At 40.9% G+C, this 16,625-nt stretch overlaps 1 protein-coding gene across 5 annotated transcripts in view; it reads left to right on the top strand.

Annotated features, from left to right (window-relative positions):
* clcn3 (chloride channel 3) overlaps positions 1 to 16,625 on the top strand; it is a 71,902-nt gene that overhangs the window by 38,228 nt on the left and 17,049 nt on the right. For all 5 annotated transcript variants that reach the window (XM_062994357.1, XM_062994354.1, XM_062994358.1 and 2 more), the window contains 10 exons: positions 1,412 to 1,511; positions 4,101 to 4,288; positions 6,769 to 6,891; positions 8,738 to 8,944; positions 9,064 to 9,144; positions 11,505 to 11,757; positions 12,507 to 12,796; positions 12,885 to 13,071; positions 14,076 to 14,474; positions 16,336 to 16,552. In XM_062994357.1, coding sequence (XP_062850427.1) covers positions 1,412 to 1,511; positions 4,101 to 4,288; positions 6,769 to 6,891; positions 8,738 to 8,944; positions 9,064 to 9,144; positions 11,505 to 11,757; positions 12,507 to 12,796; positions 12,885 to 13,071; positions 14,076 to 14,474; positions 16,336 to 16,552 — 2,045 coding nt within the window. The remainder of the gene's footprint in view (positions 1 to 1,411; positions 1,512 to 4,100; positions 4,289 to 6,768; positions 6,892 to 8,737; positions 8,945 to 9,063; positions 9,145 to 11,504; positions 11,758 to 12,506; positions 12,797 to 12,884; positions 13,072 to 14,075; positions 14,475 to 16,335; positions 16,553 to 16,625) is intronic.

Here is a 16,625-nt window from a genome sequence, read left to right as displayed (position 1 = left end):
CCAAAATTGTCAGTCACAAGATTTATTAAATTGCAAAAGGAAAAGTGAACGAAGCTACTGCAAATTTTGCAGATGCAAAAAGTAGGGATGTCCCGATCCGATCTCAAGGCATTTTTGTAATCGATCGGAATCGGCTTTACTAAACCCGATCTTAATCCTGATCTTTTGTTTTACGTCAGCATGTCCGCTGTGTGGAAATAGTTTAAATTGAAAAGTAAAACAAGTCCAACAGTGAAGTGTAACGTCTGCACTGTGAGCGTTTCACGAGGCGGTGGGAGCAGAGCTGCGTTCATGTGTGAGAGTGTGTGTGAGTTAAGAATCACACCGGTTTACAAAACAACGTAGTGATGCACTCGTTTAATAAAGAAATAAATGCACAGTATATTCACATATTGTCGGGAGCAGAACACTTTATTAACTTCTGTTACGGTACCGAATAGCCGACAGCTGAGTCAAGCACGCTATTTCATGTTCTATGGAAGGCCTAAAGGGTCAAAACACACTCACTTCATGTACAAACGTCCATCAAACCATTGTCACAATACAAGCACTTAAAGAACTGGCTTTCCTTCATAACAAAAGAGCCTTTCCATTTTATTTTGGTATTCAGGTTTTACTGGAATGCTTTTAAGTATCTCTTTTTCTTATATTCAAGTTAAGCTGCTACACAGATTTCTGTTCATTTTTAGTGTATCACTGCATTAAACATTTTTTTTCTTTGAATGTAAAGTTTAAAGTAAAACTGTAATTATCTAAATCATTTTGATTGATTTTGTAAAAATACAAAAACATTAAGCAATAGCTTGGATGCAGCATTTTTTCCTACAGCACTGCAGAGCTATTTAGTTGTTAAACATATACACTGGATTAATTTAAATAACTGTAATGTACTTGAAGTGTGCACTGTGTGAACAGTATTATCTAGTTCTTATCTAGACAAGATCTAGAAAATACAAGTATCGGTTTGAGACTCTGTATCGGATCGGGATCAAAATTAATAATCGGGATCGGTATCGGGAACAAAAAAACGTGATCGGGACATCCCTAGCAAAAAGTAAAGCTGTTGTTTTTTTTTTGCCATTCTAAGAACCAGTTCAGCATCATGTATGTAGATTTCAAACAGAGTTGGTGGCAAACAATTCATCACATGCGCTAACTAAACATGCTAATCAAATAATAAAGATGCAGTTGATATCTGAAAGCTCTGATAGTTTTCCGGTTTAGATTAGAATCTATAAAAGTGGTGCCTGCACACTGGGGGTGTGTTTCAAATCGGTGTTTTTACTCTGTACAGTTTCCAGTTTAAATGAAGAGTCTGCTGTTGGAAATGAATATTTCACCTGTGTGTGTGTGTGTGTGTGTGTGTGTCTTGTCTTGTCTTGTCTTGTCTTGTCTTGTCTTGTCGATGCAGATTAACAGTAAAAAAAAGGAGTCAGCATGGGAATTCGTAAAGAGCCTGTACGATGCCTGGTCTGGGTGGCTGGTGGTAACGTTAACCGGACTGGCTTCAGGTAACTCTCTCTCTCGCTCTGTCTTACTCACTCTATTTCACACACTTACATACATACACACACACAATCTAGTAGTACTGTAAGGCTATGTCTTATACCACAGTGTAAGCAGACTCGCAGCAGCAGCTTCAGCTTTGACCCACATACTCACGGTCACTCCCTGAAACCTGAAACTCGGCCTCCCACACCAAAACATACAGTGGGGTCAAAAAGTATTTAGTCAGCCACTGATTGTGCAGGTTCTCCTACTTAGAAAGATGAGAGAGGTCTGTAATTTTCATCATAGGTACACTTCAACTATGAGAGACAAAATGAGAAAAAAAAATCCAGGAAATCACATTGTAGGATTTTTAAAGAATTTATTTGTAAATTATGGTGGAAAATAAGTATTTGGTCAATAACAAACAAGCAAGATTTCTGGCTCTCACAGACCTGTAACTTCTTCTTTAAGAAGCTCTTCTGTCCTCCACTCGTTACCTGTATTAATGGCACCTGTTTGACCTCGTTATCTGTATAAAAGACACCTGTCCACAGCCTCAAACAGTCAGACTCCAAACTCAACCATGGCCAAGACCAAAGAGCTGTCGAAGGACACCAGGAAGAAAATTGTAGACCTGCACCAGGCTGGGAAGAGTGAATCTACAATAGGCAAGCAGGTTGGTGTGAATAAATCAACTGTGGGAGCAATTGTAAGAAAATGGAAGACAAAATGATCATGAGAACGGTGAGCAAAAATCCCAGAACTACACGGAGGGACCTGATGAATGACCTGCAGAGAGCTGGGACCAAAGTAACAAAGGCTACCATCAGTAACACACTACGCAGAGAGAAACTCAAACCCTGCAGTGCCAGGCATGTCCCCCTGCTTAAGCCAGTACATGTCCAGACCCGTCTGATGTTTGCCAGAGAGCATATGGATGATCCAGAAGAGGATTGGGAGAATATCATGTGGTCAGGTGAAATCAAAATGGAACTTTTTGGTAAAAACTCAACTCGTCGTGTTTGGAGGAAGAAGAAGAACCCAAGAACACCATACCTACTGTGAAGCATGGGGGTGGAAACATCATGCTTTGGGGCTGTTTTTCTGCAAAGGGGACAGGACGACTGATCCGTGTTAAGGGAAGAATGAACGGGGCCATGTATCGTGAGATTTTAAGCCAAAACCTCCTTCCATCAGTGAGAGCATTGAAGATGGAACGTGGCTGGGTCTTCCAGCATGACAATGATCCCAAACACACCGCTCGGGCAACGAAGGAGTGGCTCCGTAAAAAAACATTTCAAGGTCCTGGAGTGGCCTAGCCAGTCTCCAGACCTCAACCCCATAGAAAATTTGTGGAGTCCGTGTTGCCCAGCGACAGCCCCAAAACATCACTGCTCTAGAGGAGATCTGCATGGAGGAATGGGCCAAAATAGCAGCTACAGTGTGTGCAAACCTGGTGAAGACTTACAGGAAACGTTTGACCTCTGTCATTGCCAACAAAGGTTATGTTACAAAGTATTGAGTTGAACTTTTGTTATTGACCAAATACTTATTTTCCACCATAATTTACAAATAAATTCTTAAAAAATCCTACAATGTGATTTCCTGGATTTTTTTTTTCTCATTTTGTCTCTCATAGTTGAAGTGATGAAAATTACAGACCTCTCTCATCTTTCTAAGTAGGAGAACCTGCACAATCAGTGGCTGACTAAATACTTTTTGGCCCCACTGTAAATACACTCAATAACCACTCATGTACTTTTTATCTGTTTCTTAACATTTATTTATTTATTTATTTTATTTTATTTTTTACAGTAAATGCTTTTTTAGAAATTTTAAACATTTCCAATACCCAATTATAAAACCCCTGCCACTTGTGCAACCCCCAATCAGATCAAGGAGATCGGACCCCCTCCGACACATGTTCAGTCAGACACATGTTCAGCCAGTGGCCGCTTGTTTTCACCTACCAGTGTTTGGTGTTTGCCGAATGGTTTTATTGCGTACAGAGAGCCATAATATGCTCCATGTGACTCCTATTAAGGTTTGATAGAAAATCTGAAGAGGGATAGCCAGCATTCAACTCTTAGCTGAGATGCAAGATTTTAAATCGTACCTTATTTTACTTCTGAACATGTGAAGCACAGAGTTGTTTTAATTACCAGGACAGGCAGCAATAATCAAATCAAAGACAGGCAGCTTTCACTTAATATGTGGCAAAATTGCTTCTGCGCTGGCTATTCTGTTTCCTATAGAGTGAGAGTTGGTGCCACTTACCTTGCCACTGTGCTACCTTGAGCATTGTGCATTGTGCAGATTAACCGCTCTGGCAATGTGTTCCCAGCCAAGAAGCTCTAAAAATGGAAAACAGTCTTCACCTCAATTTTTAATGCCTCTATTTTGGCTATTGTTTGGCTGTTTAATTTCAATTTTATTTAACAGATTTTCTTGCGTCCTGAATTTAGTCTTTATTCAAATTCCGTTTTTTTAATCTGCTGCTTCTTTTATTCATGTTGAGCTGTTATTCCTGTTGGTCCTTCTCTTTTTCCTTCTAAATACCTTTTTACCATTTGTTTTTTCCTCCTTCACCTCTTTTCATGCTCTCTCAGGTGCGTTGGCGGGTCTGATAGACATTGCTGCTGATTGGATGAACGACCTGAAGGAAGGTGTGTGCCTGAGTGCTATGTGGTTTAATCATGAGCAGTGCTGCTGGGGCTCCAACGAGACAACTTTTGCTGAGAGGGACAAGTGTCCACAGTGGAAATCATGGGCTGAACTTATCCTGGGCCAGGCTGAGGTGAGTATAATAATGAAATGAATCATATTGCTTTGTCACTTCATTATAGGCTTTCTTATTTCTTGTCTCCCGCTTTCCACTTTTTTCTACTCTTTCAGATATATTTATTTACTTATTACCATATCATCATTATGTTATTTTCACATGATACGAGGTAAAACAGCTTTTTCCTTGGCTGTGCTGTTCTCTGTGAAGTAAAGCTGCTCTACCTTAAGCACTGTGTATCGGTCAGATTTGTAGCTTTGGCGATCGATTTTTACCCCTTGCTGCAGCGCTTTAAATTCAATAATTGCAGGTTTGACCTTTTTTGCCACTGACTTTCTGAAAGTGCTGCCGTGAGACAAATTGTATGTATGACATAATCAGATTTGAAGCCCAGACACGGCTGAGAGGGTTTCCCAAAAACCCTTTTGAACCATAGCATTGTGAGATAAATCCGGACTAGTGAGCTGTGAAACGGTGAGACCAGGTTTGCATTTTAAATATCAAGCCTTTTTTTTCTCATCCTGGAATCACTTGTCATGGCTTTGTAGCTTTTTAATAAAATATAATACATCCTTAGATTAACAAAACAAAGTTCCATGAACTTTCTTGCTCTTTTTATCTTCACGGCTGATGACACTGAAACACATTTTTGTATAAACTAAAATACATTTCATACAAAACTGCATGTGAATAAAATGCTCACTATACTGTCAGTTAATATTGGCCATAGTGTTTGTTATTTACAGCTTGCTATCAGTGGTACAGCCAGCAGAAAGCAGTTTTGCTGCATACCATGTTAAAGGTGTGGTGAACGAAGCGCAGAACTCTCAAAAGCCACTTTACTGTACAATCTCTCTCCCTCCGAAACCTAAAATCTTAGTTGAAGCCGAAAAATTAGGACACTAAATCCCAGAGTTAATTAAATGACGATGTTCTTACTCTAACTACTGGGGTATTAAATAAATAATACTTTTCTTAATAAAGAACAAACTTTTTTTTTTTTAAATAAAATATAACTGTCTTATACTGCTTTTTATAAAACCATTATCAACCATTATTAGATAAATAATCACTAGAAAGAGTGAATCTTTTGCACTAGTCATTAATGCTGCTTTTAAACATTGACTGGGCTCCATTTGATCACCTTCACCAAAAAATTATTTTTGGAGCTGATTCACAATTTGATTTAAGAAGGGAAACAATGCATCTAGCAACCTACCTAGTTTATGAAGTAAGTCTTCACATTTACTATATTTTTTGCAACTGTCTGAAATCATATCGTACATCCCTGTCTGTCTGACTGTCATATCTCGAGGGCAGAAGTAGCTTAAAAATAGTTAAAGTGACCAGTAGTGATCAGAAGGTTGCTGGTTCAAGTCCTACTAGCGCCTTATTGTCACTGTTGGGTTCCTTACTTGATTTGCATCATGTTGTGTTTACTTAAAATTAGAGATGGGACGATCGGGGTTTTTGGCACCGATTCCGATCTCCGATCTCCTTTCAGGGACATCGGCCGATAGCCGATTGGGATGGGGGGGGATGGGTTAGCAGTAAATAAAATAAATAAACTTAAAAAGAGCCTCACAGTGAAGATAAACCGGAGCAGCGCGCGCGTGTGTGTGTGTGTGTGTGCGCCTTTAGAAGAGACACATTGTTCACTGTATCGCTATAAGTGATTCATTGATTCACGAGTCATTTTTCGCGAAGCGTAAGTTTCTCTTCTCAGTTATCTCTCCGTGTTTACTGTTATTAATTAAATGTCGTGGTTTTAAATAAACACCAGCTACTACAGAACATTTTGTGTGACTCTCTTACATTCAAAAGCTTCATTAAAAAGCTTAATTAAACTGCTATTACCACAGAGCGGTCACCGAGTCAGACTCGTTCCGTCTAAGGAGCTAAAAGTTCAGCAGATGATCCTGAACTAACGAATTCGGTAATGAATAAACTTTTGCCTCTGATTGGCTCTGTAACGTCTTCTGTTCTCATCTACATCACAAGTAAGAACCGCTTACGATTTACCAAAGTGAACCAGGAGTTTATATAACGTGCTGATAGAATCGACTCAGATGTGACCGGGTTGAATTATCTTTTTAAAGTAAATATTACAATCAGCAAAATTACATTGTATGTATGATGCACAACGTTAATGATGTTATTTTAGGTCATGAAGAGCTTTCACTGTGGTTTCTATACGATTGTTGATGAATGGTGATGCGATGGTTGGTGCTTTGTAACTCAAAGTCTGGATCAATCCACTGAGCTGTCAACTTAACGTGATCTTTATACATCACACGATCGGATCGGCTACTTTTAGGAAATATCGCCGATCGCCGATAGCATATTTTGATTAAAAATCGGCCGATACCGATTCATAGCCGATCGATCGTCCCATCTCTACTTAAAATGTATCTATCTTGTTAATCCTTGTTCTTTTATTTGTAGTGGTGGATTTCTGTTCTTCATATTTATCAGTTTTGTGCTTTATTTTTTAGGGTCCTGGTTCCTACATCATGAACTACTTCATGTACACGTACTGGGCTCTGTTCTTTGCTTTGCTGGCAGTGTGCCTCGTCAAAGTCTTTGCCCCTTACGCCTGTGGCTCCGGGATCCCTGAGGTACTGTTTGGGATTTTGTTTTAGAGCATTTAGCTTAAATGATTTTTCATACCAGTGTTACTCACTATTATCAGCTATGAGTTGTAGTGGCTGCAGGTTTTCCTACCAACCAAAATGAATCTTTGTCTAATATCACTTGAGTAATCAGGTAGTCTTCTTTTAACTAGTTGTTGGTTGGTTATTTAATCCTGAAGTTGCTGAGGTACCAGCGATTAGGCCAAACTAGGAATGCGTTAGTATTTTAGAATGTTTTTTAGAAGACCCCAATTGTCATTTTCAGCATACAGACTAAACGTATTAGCAAAAGTATGTGGACTTGTCTCCTAATTATTAAGTTTAGGTGTTTTAGCCACACTTATTAAAGTGAAAGCATCCTGTCCCCTCCACAATTATTGGCACCTCAGGCAAAGATGGGTAATTCACTTTTGGTAAATGAGCTTAGTCTCACACTTTGATACAAAATGTAAGTAAAACTTTGTTTTGATTATACTTGACTTGAATGTCTAGGAACTTTCAGGCAGTACTCCATGCCTTTCAGTTTCATTGAGGTTGTTACAGATCTTCCAGCTAATTTTAATCTAAGATTAAAACAAAAGTAAACACAAAAGAATGTTTTTGTGTTTAATTTAAGTATATTCAGAACCTATATCACCCTGTAAAAAAGTAATTGCCCCCAGCTCCTAAATCAACCCGTTATTCAATTGACAATTGGGTTCAATTTCACTAGCTACAACCAGGTCTAATTACTGCCAAATCTGTCAAACCTGAACACCACTTAAATAAAACCTGTCTAAGAGATTTAAATACAGATGCAAAACAAAATAATTCAAATCTATCAGTCCAGAAAGTGTAACAAAGCTATTGCTAAGGCACTGGAACTACAGTGAGAGCCATGCAATACACCATGCACAGCTAACAGTGGTTCCTTTAGTCAACTCAATTCCATTCAGTTTAATTCAAAGGATGCTTTATTTGCATGACCAATGAGGACATTCGTATTGTCAAAGCTTAGTTACAGTTCTAGGAAAAATAATAAAAAGAAGAAAAAATAACAATAAAAAATACAATATATTCAAAATAACTAATGATAATGAGGCTTTTTATGCTTCCGTTCCATTGCCACTCAGGTGGCACAGTGGTAAAAAAACATGCTGGAACCAGAGCTGGGATCTTGAATATATCGTATTGAATCTCAGCTCTGACTGCAGGCTGGGCTGAGTGACCACATGAACAACAATTGGCCTGTTGTTCAGATATGGGCGGGACTAAGCCTGATGGGGTCCCTCTCATAACAGATGCAATTACGACCTCTACTGGCTGATTGATGGCGCCTGCACAGAGATGAGAAAAGAGTGCTGTCAGGGTGCGTCCCTCCGTACACAGTGCTGATCCGCATTGCACTCGTTAAAGTGTAGGTGACAAGATGCATACGGCTGCTGCCCTTGTGTTGGAGGGGGCGTGGGTTAGATTCGTTCTCTTCGATCAGAGCGGAGATCGGCATTGGTGGAGAGGAACCATGGCGCAATCAGGCAATTGGACGTGCTAAAAAGGAGAAAAAGGGGAGAACATGCATAAACAAAAATATATAAAAAAAAAAAAAGAAAGAAATCTCATTCTTCGAATGATTAGCATTAAAGTTCTTGACAAGTCTGTAATGAGCCTTTTTTGCACCTTATAATTTTCCTCTCAGATAAAATGTATGCCTTGGGTGAGACTTGGAACAGTTTTATTTGCGGTCTGGAGCTGTGATGTGACCCAACTAACAAACAAGCTATTATTTATGTTATGTATTTAAAGTTCTATATTTCATTCTGAACTATGGTGTTTCTGCCTGTCTCACTCTTAGATTAAGACCATACTGAGTGGCTTCATAATCCGGGGTTACCTGGGTAAATGGACGCTGATGATAAAGACCATCACTCTAGTGTTGGCTGTGGCCTCAGGACTCAGTTTGGGGAAGGAGGGCCCCCTGGTGCACGTGGCATGCTGCTGTGGCAACATCATCTCATACTTGTTTCCCAAGTACAGCAAGAACGAGGCCAAGAAACGAGAGGTGACAGACACTCGCGCAGCTGTTTTTAAAGTAGCATGTTCTGATGTGTACAGGTTCAAAAGCACAATGACATTTGGGAATGTATGTCTTGCAGTAAAATTTGACATTTTAATGTGCAGGTACTGTCTGCAGCGTCAGCTGCGGGTGTGTCGGTAGCTTTTGGGGCTCCGATTGGAGGAGTTCTGTTCAGTCTTGAGGAGGTAAGAGCACCTCAGTAAAAGTGGCCACCTGATACTTTTGCTTAAATCTTATAAATGCTACAATTACAAAACATCAAACTCAAGGTCTGGCCTCGTGCCTACAAACTAATCACAGCCTGCTGATATTCAGTATGCATGGCTGGATTACTGACCGGGCCAGTGGGGCCAGCGCCCAGGGGCCCTCGAGGTTAGGGGGTCCTGAGGGGGGCTCCGGGGGCCCTAGCCATGCTTTTGGGGCCCCTAGACTTCTACAGAAGTCGTTCACCATGGGTCCTTGATCCTCTAGGGACCTAGAAATTGCCAGGCAAGCCATCGTACTCCGTACTCCACCAAGGGGGAGGGGGCGTGGCGGAAGTAACTCAATATTTTGAACACTTTTAAAGGGTGCCGTGACTGAGTAAAGGTTGAGAAACTCTGGTTTAATGTATTAATCTATTTATGTTTTTGGAGGGGGCCCTGGGCAACTCTTTGCCCAGGGGCCCAGACTATCCTTAATCCGTCCTTGTCAGTATGAATATATATATAACAGCATGACCTAGAGTGTGATACAGCATTTATTCAACAGACTTACAAGCTCCATTTATTAGTGAATAGTAATAAGCGACAACAGATCATGATTTCATTCTTTTTTTTATCACGTCTTTTACTCTACAAATGCATAATCCCAGACTGTTGCCAGGCAACGCAAACATATTCCTGCACACTAGTTAGCTGCTAATTTGTTTGGTTAGCTCTACATCTTACCCAGGTTGTCTACTTTCTACCATGCACGTTTATTTCTGCCATCTAATTGATTGTGCAACCGAAAAAAAAGAGCCTGTATATCAGCACTCGAGTTCAAGAGAGGGCCAGGGTGCGACACAGAACACAATGCAATTGCAAGTGCAAGACAATACAATATACACAGTGCATATAAAAATAAACAGTACAATAAATACAAAAGACCTTTCTAATCTAAAGGAATTAAGGGGGGGCAAATTGAAGGGGACAAGACTACATTTACATTTACATTTTCAGCATTTATCAGACTCTTTTATCCAAAGCGACTTACAGTTATGACTGAACACAATTTTGAGCAGTTGAGGGTTAAGGGCCTTGCTCAGGGGCCAAACAGTGGCAACTTGGCGGTGGTGGGGCTTGAACCGTCAACCTTTAGATTACTAGTCCAGTACCTTAACCACTGAGCTATCACTGCCCATTACCTGCCCAGACTAGAGACAAGTATAGTGTTGGCCAGTACATGGTACTGAGTAATTGACTCATCGGATGGCTGTTGTATAATTAACACTGCTGCCCACCTTTTCCATCTTTGAGGAGGACTGTGTGTCCTACTTCCCTCTTCCGGGCGGCATGGTGGTTCAGTGGGTAGCACTGTCACCTCACAGCAAGAAGGTCCTGGGTTCGATCCCTAGGTAGGGCGGTCCGAGTCTATTCTGTGTGGAGTTTGTATGTTCTCCACGTGTCTGCGTGGGTTTCCTCCAGGTGCTCCGGTTTCCTCCCACAGTCCAAAGACATGCAAGTCAGGTGAATTGGAGATACACAATTGTCCATGACTGTGTTCGATATAACCTTGTGAAATGATGAACGTTGTGTAATGAGTAACTACCGTTTCTGTCATGGATGTAACCAAAGAGTGTAAAACATGACTTTAAAATCCTAATAAACAAACAAACCTCTTCCAACATGTGTACGGCCGTCAAGCGCTTCTTTTTACCTACCAGGGGCGGGGTTTCACAGAGTACAGTATGTACAAAAAAAAACCTACTTTTGCCGTTGTCCGCCCCCTCTACACACAGCTAATCATGTCCCTATGTAGGTGCCTTGCCAGTAGATAATACAGCTGGGATTTGAACTTTAGAGCTTGTGATCCCAGTGGTGGTGGGCTAGCATGATAGACCACTGCATCACGAGAATTAAAAAAATAAATAAATAAAGAGGTTGTAAAATTTTTGTGGTCCTTATATACAAAGGAGACAATGGTAGCCTAGTGGTTAGAGCTTTGGGCTATCAGTTAGAAGATTGTCGGTTCAAATCCAGGCTCTGCTATGCAGCCACTGTTGGGACCTTGAGCAAGGCCCTTAACCCTGTCTGCTCCAGGGGCGCCGTACAATGGCTGACCCTGCGTTCCAAACAAGCTAGGATATGCGGAAAAGAGTTTCCTTGTACTTTACAAGTGTATATGTATATATGACAAATAAAGACATTTGTTTGTGTTCATTTAATAAATTGTGTAAGTGCATACCTGTGTTTTTCATTTTCACAGTTTTTAAACCGTTCAGATTTTGCTGAGTTTGTAATTACTGATGCTGGTATTGTACATGACAGTTTTTAAGACTAAGCAAGCTTTTATCTCCTCCTAGGTGAGTTATTACTTTCCACTGAAGACTCTATGGAGGTCGTTTTTTGCTGCCCTGGTGGCCGCGTTTGTACTTCGCTCCATTAACCCTTTCGGAAACAGCCACCTGGTGCTGTTCTATGTGGAGTATCACACCCCCTGGTACCTGTTCGAGCTCTTCCCTTTCATCCTACTCGGTGTGTTTGGAGGCCTGTGGGGAGCTTTCTTCATCCGAGCCAACATTGCTTGGTGCCGCAGACGCAAGTCCACGCGCTTTGGTAAGGGCCTTTTATGTGTGCAAGCTTTTAGATATGTGTGTGTGTGTGTGGGGGGGGGGGGGGTGTATGCAGGTATTTACGGTAATAATCTTGGGACATTACAACAATGGTCTCTAAGAGATAAGCACATGGAAACATGTACAGTGGTACCTTAAAACCAGACGTCAATTGGTTCTGATAGTGGCATTGAGTTTTAAAGGCGTTGAGTTTCAAGGTATCTTTTCCCATAAGGATGAATGGGAAACCTGTTAATGGTCCCATGGAACTGCATATATTTTAGGCTACTGTAAAGTAATAGGGTAAAATAACGAGGTTGTTTTTGACAGTTATATGTTGCAAATAACACAAATATAATATTAAAACACTGAAATACAATTGAAAACACAGTTTATTGTTCCTTATGCTTTTTAGTAGTAAAGATGGTTGATTCTGGAATACCATATTCCCTAGCGAGTTCAGTCACGCTAACTGCGCTCTCATATTTCACTATTATCTCCTTCTTAACTTCTACTGTTAGGGCGAATTCACATGAGAGGCAGCAAAACCGCTTTTGCGCTGGCTGTGTTATTGTTTCCTATGGAGTGCACACTTTTGCCGCACTGGTATTTGAACCCTAGATCACAGCGGATGTGAGCTAGTGTAATTTACTACTACATCACTTGAGTGCATACCACTGTAAATATGTGAATGGTAATTAACTTATTACTTAATAAGGTCTATGACATCTTGTCTCTGTTTTGCTGTCTTAGGTAAGTACCCAGTGCTAGAGGTAATGGCAGTGGCAGCCATCACAGCCCTTGTGGCCTTTCCAAACCCGTACACGCGGCAGAACACAAGCCAGCTAATTAAGGAGCTGTTCACGGACTGTGGGCCGCTGGAATCGTCGCAACTGTGCCAGTACCGCAGCCAAATGAATGGCAGTCAGGCATACTCCGCGGGCACAGAGGCTGCTACGCCAGGCGTTTATTCTGCTATGTGGCAGCTCAGCCTGGCACTCATCTTTAAGATCATCATGACTATCTTCACCTTCGGGTTAAAGGTTATTGTTTTTTTAAGGTTATGTACAAATAATTTGGTACTTGCTTTTTTCTAATAGCTTGTGTTTTTATGTTCTGTTCCCATTGCAGGTGCCATCGGGTCTGTTCATCCCCAGCATGGCGATCGGGGCGATAGCCGGTCGTATTGTGGGAATTGCTGTGGAGCAGCTGGCCTACTACCACCATGATTGGTTCCTGTTTAAAGAGTGGTGTGAAGTGGGTGCAGATTGCATCACCCCTGGTCTCTATGCCATGGTGGGAGCAGCAGCCTGTCTGGGTGAGCTCATATAAGAGGTTTGGGTTTCCATGCCAGCATGTCTGGTTTGTTTTTGTAGACCAGTGGTCCCCAACCACAGGTCCGTGGGCTAATTATTACCGGGCCGCACAGAAAGAATGAATAATTAGATATCGCTAGAAAAGCAGTTTTCACTGCTTCTATTTCGTCTCGTTGCGGCGAAAAAAGCTCTTTTTACATCGCTTGTGAGCAATATTATTAAATACTCCCTTCCCCGCTGGTCTGTGAAATTATATCTTATATGAAACCGGTCCGTGGTGCAAAAAAGGTTGGGAAACGCAGTTGTAGACTATCAAGAAAATAAATGCACAGTTTTACTTCTGGCTGGTGCTACATTATATAAAGTTATATAGAGTGAAGGTCACACTATCTGCTACCACTAGATTGTTCTGCTAAACATATTCTGACTGTTTTGTTATCAGTATAGAAAAACCATTTCCAAATCCGGAAAGTCGACGTCTTCTTAGTCTTCCTCATCTTAGGCTGCTTAGTGTTGTTTCATCTCACTGGCCTTCATTGAGATATACTGTAGAATAATAGCATAGCATAGCATAGAATGAATAGAATCCAGGCTCTGCTGTGCAGCCACTGTTGGGCCCTTGAGCAAGGCCCTTAACCCTGTCTACACCAGGGTTGCTGTACAATGGCTGACCCTGCATTCTGACCCCAGCTTCCAAATAAGCTGGGCTTTGCGGAAAATTAATTTAATGATACTGTACATGTGTATATATGACAAATAAAGGATTCTTCTTCTTCTTTTTAGGTTTATAATGGTATAACTGTTTGATGCATATACCTGTATTCATATGATACGTGGCTTTATCTTCTTCGTGTTGGTTATAACCACCTGTTTAAACTTCTAAAGTACTGCAGGACCTGAACAATTTTTAGAAGTGCAGATTAAGAATAATGAAGTTTTTAACAGGATCAGCATTTTAAGTTCTGCATAAACCTTATACCTGTTATTTGGTGGCTTGCTCTCTTAGGTGGTGTAACGAGAATGACGGTCTCTCTGGTGGTGATTGTGTTCGAGCTGACCGGTGGGTTGGAGTACATCGTTCCACTTATGGCTGCTGTGATGACCAGTAAGTGGGTAGGAGATGCATTCGGGCGGGAGGGCATCTACGAGGCACACATCCGCCTCAATGGCTACCCGTTCCTGGACGCTAAAGAGGAGTTCACGCACACCACGACAGCTCGAGAGGTGATGCGGCCGCGGCGTAATGAGCCACCGTTAGCGGTGCTGACTCAGGATGATCTGACGTTGAGAGAACTGCAGGCCATCATCGGTGAGACGAGCTACAATGGCTTCCCTGTTATCGTCTCCAAGGAGTCTCAGAGACTGGTGGGATTCGCCCTGCGTAGGGACATCACTATAGCTATAGGTAAGTCATAACTGACAAACTGGTATAATACTGTAGCTATAGGTAAGACATACACATAGAAACAGGGACAATACTGTAGCTATAGGTAAGACTTAGAAACAGGGACAATACTGTAGCTATAGGTAAGACATGTACATATAAACAGGGACAATACTGTAGCTATAGGTAAGACATGTACATAGAAACAGGGACAATACTGTAGCTATAGGTAAGACTTAGAAACAGGGACAATACTGTAACTATAGGTAAGACATGTACATATAAACAGGGACAATACTGTAGCTATAGGTAAGACATGTACATAGAAACAGGGACAATACTGTAGCTATAGGTAAGACATACACATATAAACAGGGACAATACTGTAGCTATAGGTAAGACATGTACATAGAAACAGGGACAATACTGTAGCTATAGGTAAGACATGTACATAGAAACAGGGACAATACTGTAGCTATAGGTAAGACTTAGAAACAGGGACAATACTGTAACTATAGGTAAGACATGTACATATAAACAGGGACAATACTGTAGCTATAGGTAAGACATGTACATAGAAACAGGGACAATACTGTAGCTATAGGTAAGACATGTACATAGAAACAGGGACAATACTGTAGCTATAGGTAAGACTTAGAAACAGGGACAATACTGTAACTATAGGTAAGACATGTACATATAAACAGGGACAATACTGTAGCTATAGGTAAGACATGTACATAGAAACAGGGACAATACTGTAGCTATAGGTAAGACATACACATATAAACAGGGACAATACTGTAGCTATAGGTAAGACATGTACATAGAAACAGGGACAATACTGTAGCTATAGGTAAGACATGTACATAGAAACAGGGACAATACTGTAGCTATAGGTAAGACATACACATATAAACAGGGACAATACTGTAGCTATAGGTAAGACATGTACATAGAAACAGGGACAATACTGTAGCTATAGGTAAGACATGTACATATAAACAGGGACAATACTGTAGCTATAGATAAGACATGTACATATAAACAGGGACAATACTGTAACTATAGGTAAGACATGTACATAGAAACAGGGACAATACTGTAGCTATAGGTAAGACATACACATAGAAACAGGGACAATACTGTAGCTATAGGTAAGACATGTACATATAAACAGGGACAATACTGTAGCTATAGGTAAGACATGTACATATAAACAGGGACAATACTGTAGCTATAGGTAAGACATGTACATGTAAACAGAGACAATACTGTAGCTATAGGTAAGACTTAGAAAAGGGGACAATACTATAGCTATAGGTAAGACATACACATATAAACAGGGACAATACTGTAGCTATAGGTAAGACATGTACATATAAACAGGGACAATACTGTAGCTATAGGTAAGACATGTACATGTAAACAGAGACAATACTGTAGCTATAGGTAAGACTTAGAAACAGGGACAATACTGTAGCTATAGGTAAGACATACACATATAAACAGGGACAATACTGTAGCTATAGGTAAGACTTAAAAACAGGGACAATACTGTAGCTATAGGTAAGACTTAGAAACAGGGACAATACTGTAGCTATAGGTAAGACTTAGAAACAGGGACAATACTGTAGCTATAGGTAAGACTTAGAAACAGGGACAATACTGTAGCTATAGGTAAGACATACCCAAACAAGTGGGGACAAAAGCTCTGGTGTCACCTAGCCTTTTCTGGCATTTAAATACATTCAAATTGTACTGTTCCTCTTTACTAACGATGGTTATTAAACTCTTTTGAATGTGAAGCTGTGTAAAAACTCTCTGTAAAAGGGTTGATATGACCAAGGGGTGACTTGTTATTCTCTCTGCTCTCCTCTAGAAAATGCACGGCGAAAGCAAGAAGGCATTGTGCTGAATTCACGCGTATATTTCACACAGCATGCCCCAACTCTGCCAGCGGACAGCCCTCGCCCTCTAAAGCTGCGCAGCATCCTGGACATGAGTCCCTTCACCGTCACCGACCACACACCCATGGAGATCGTGGTAGACATCTTCCGCAAGCTTGGCCTGCGCCAGTGCCTCGTCACGCACAATGGGTGAGTCGCTGCAACACTTGAGTCACTGACACTTGGGGTTTGGGAAATAATGCAATCAGACCCACAGCTTGGT

The sequence above is a fragment of the Trichomycterus rosablanca genome, chromosome 4 (assembly GCF_030014385.1).
Source record: "Trichomycterus rosablanca isolate fTriRos1 chromosome 4, fTriRos1.hap1, whole genome shotgun sequence".
Lineage (NCBI taxonomy): Eukaryota > Metazoa > Chordata > Actinopteri > Siluriformes > Trichomycteridae > Trichomycterus > Trichomycterus rosablanca.
The sequence above is the reverse complement of the archived record's forward strand: the minus strand, read 5'-3'. Positions and strand labels throughout refer to the sequence as shown.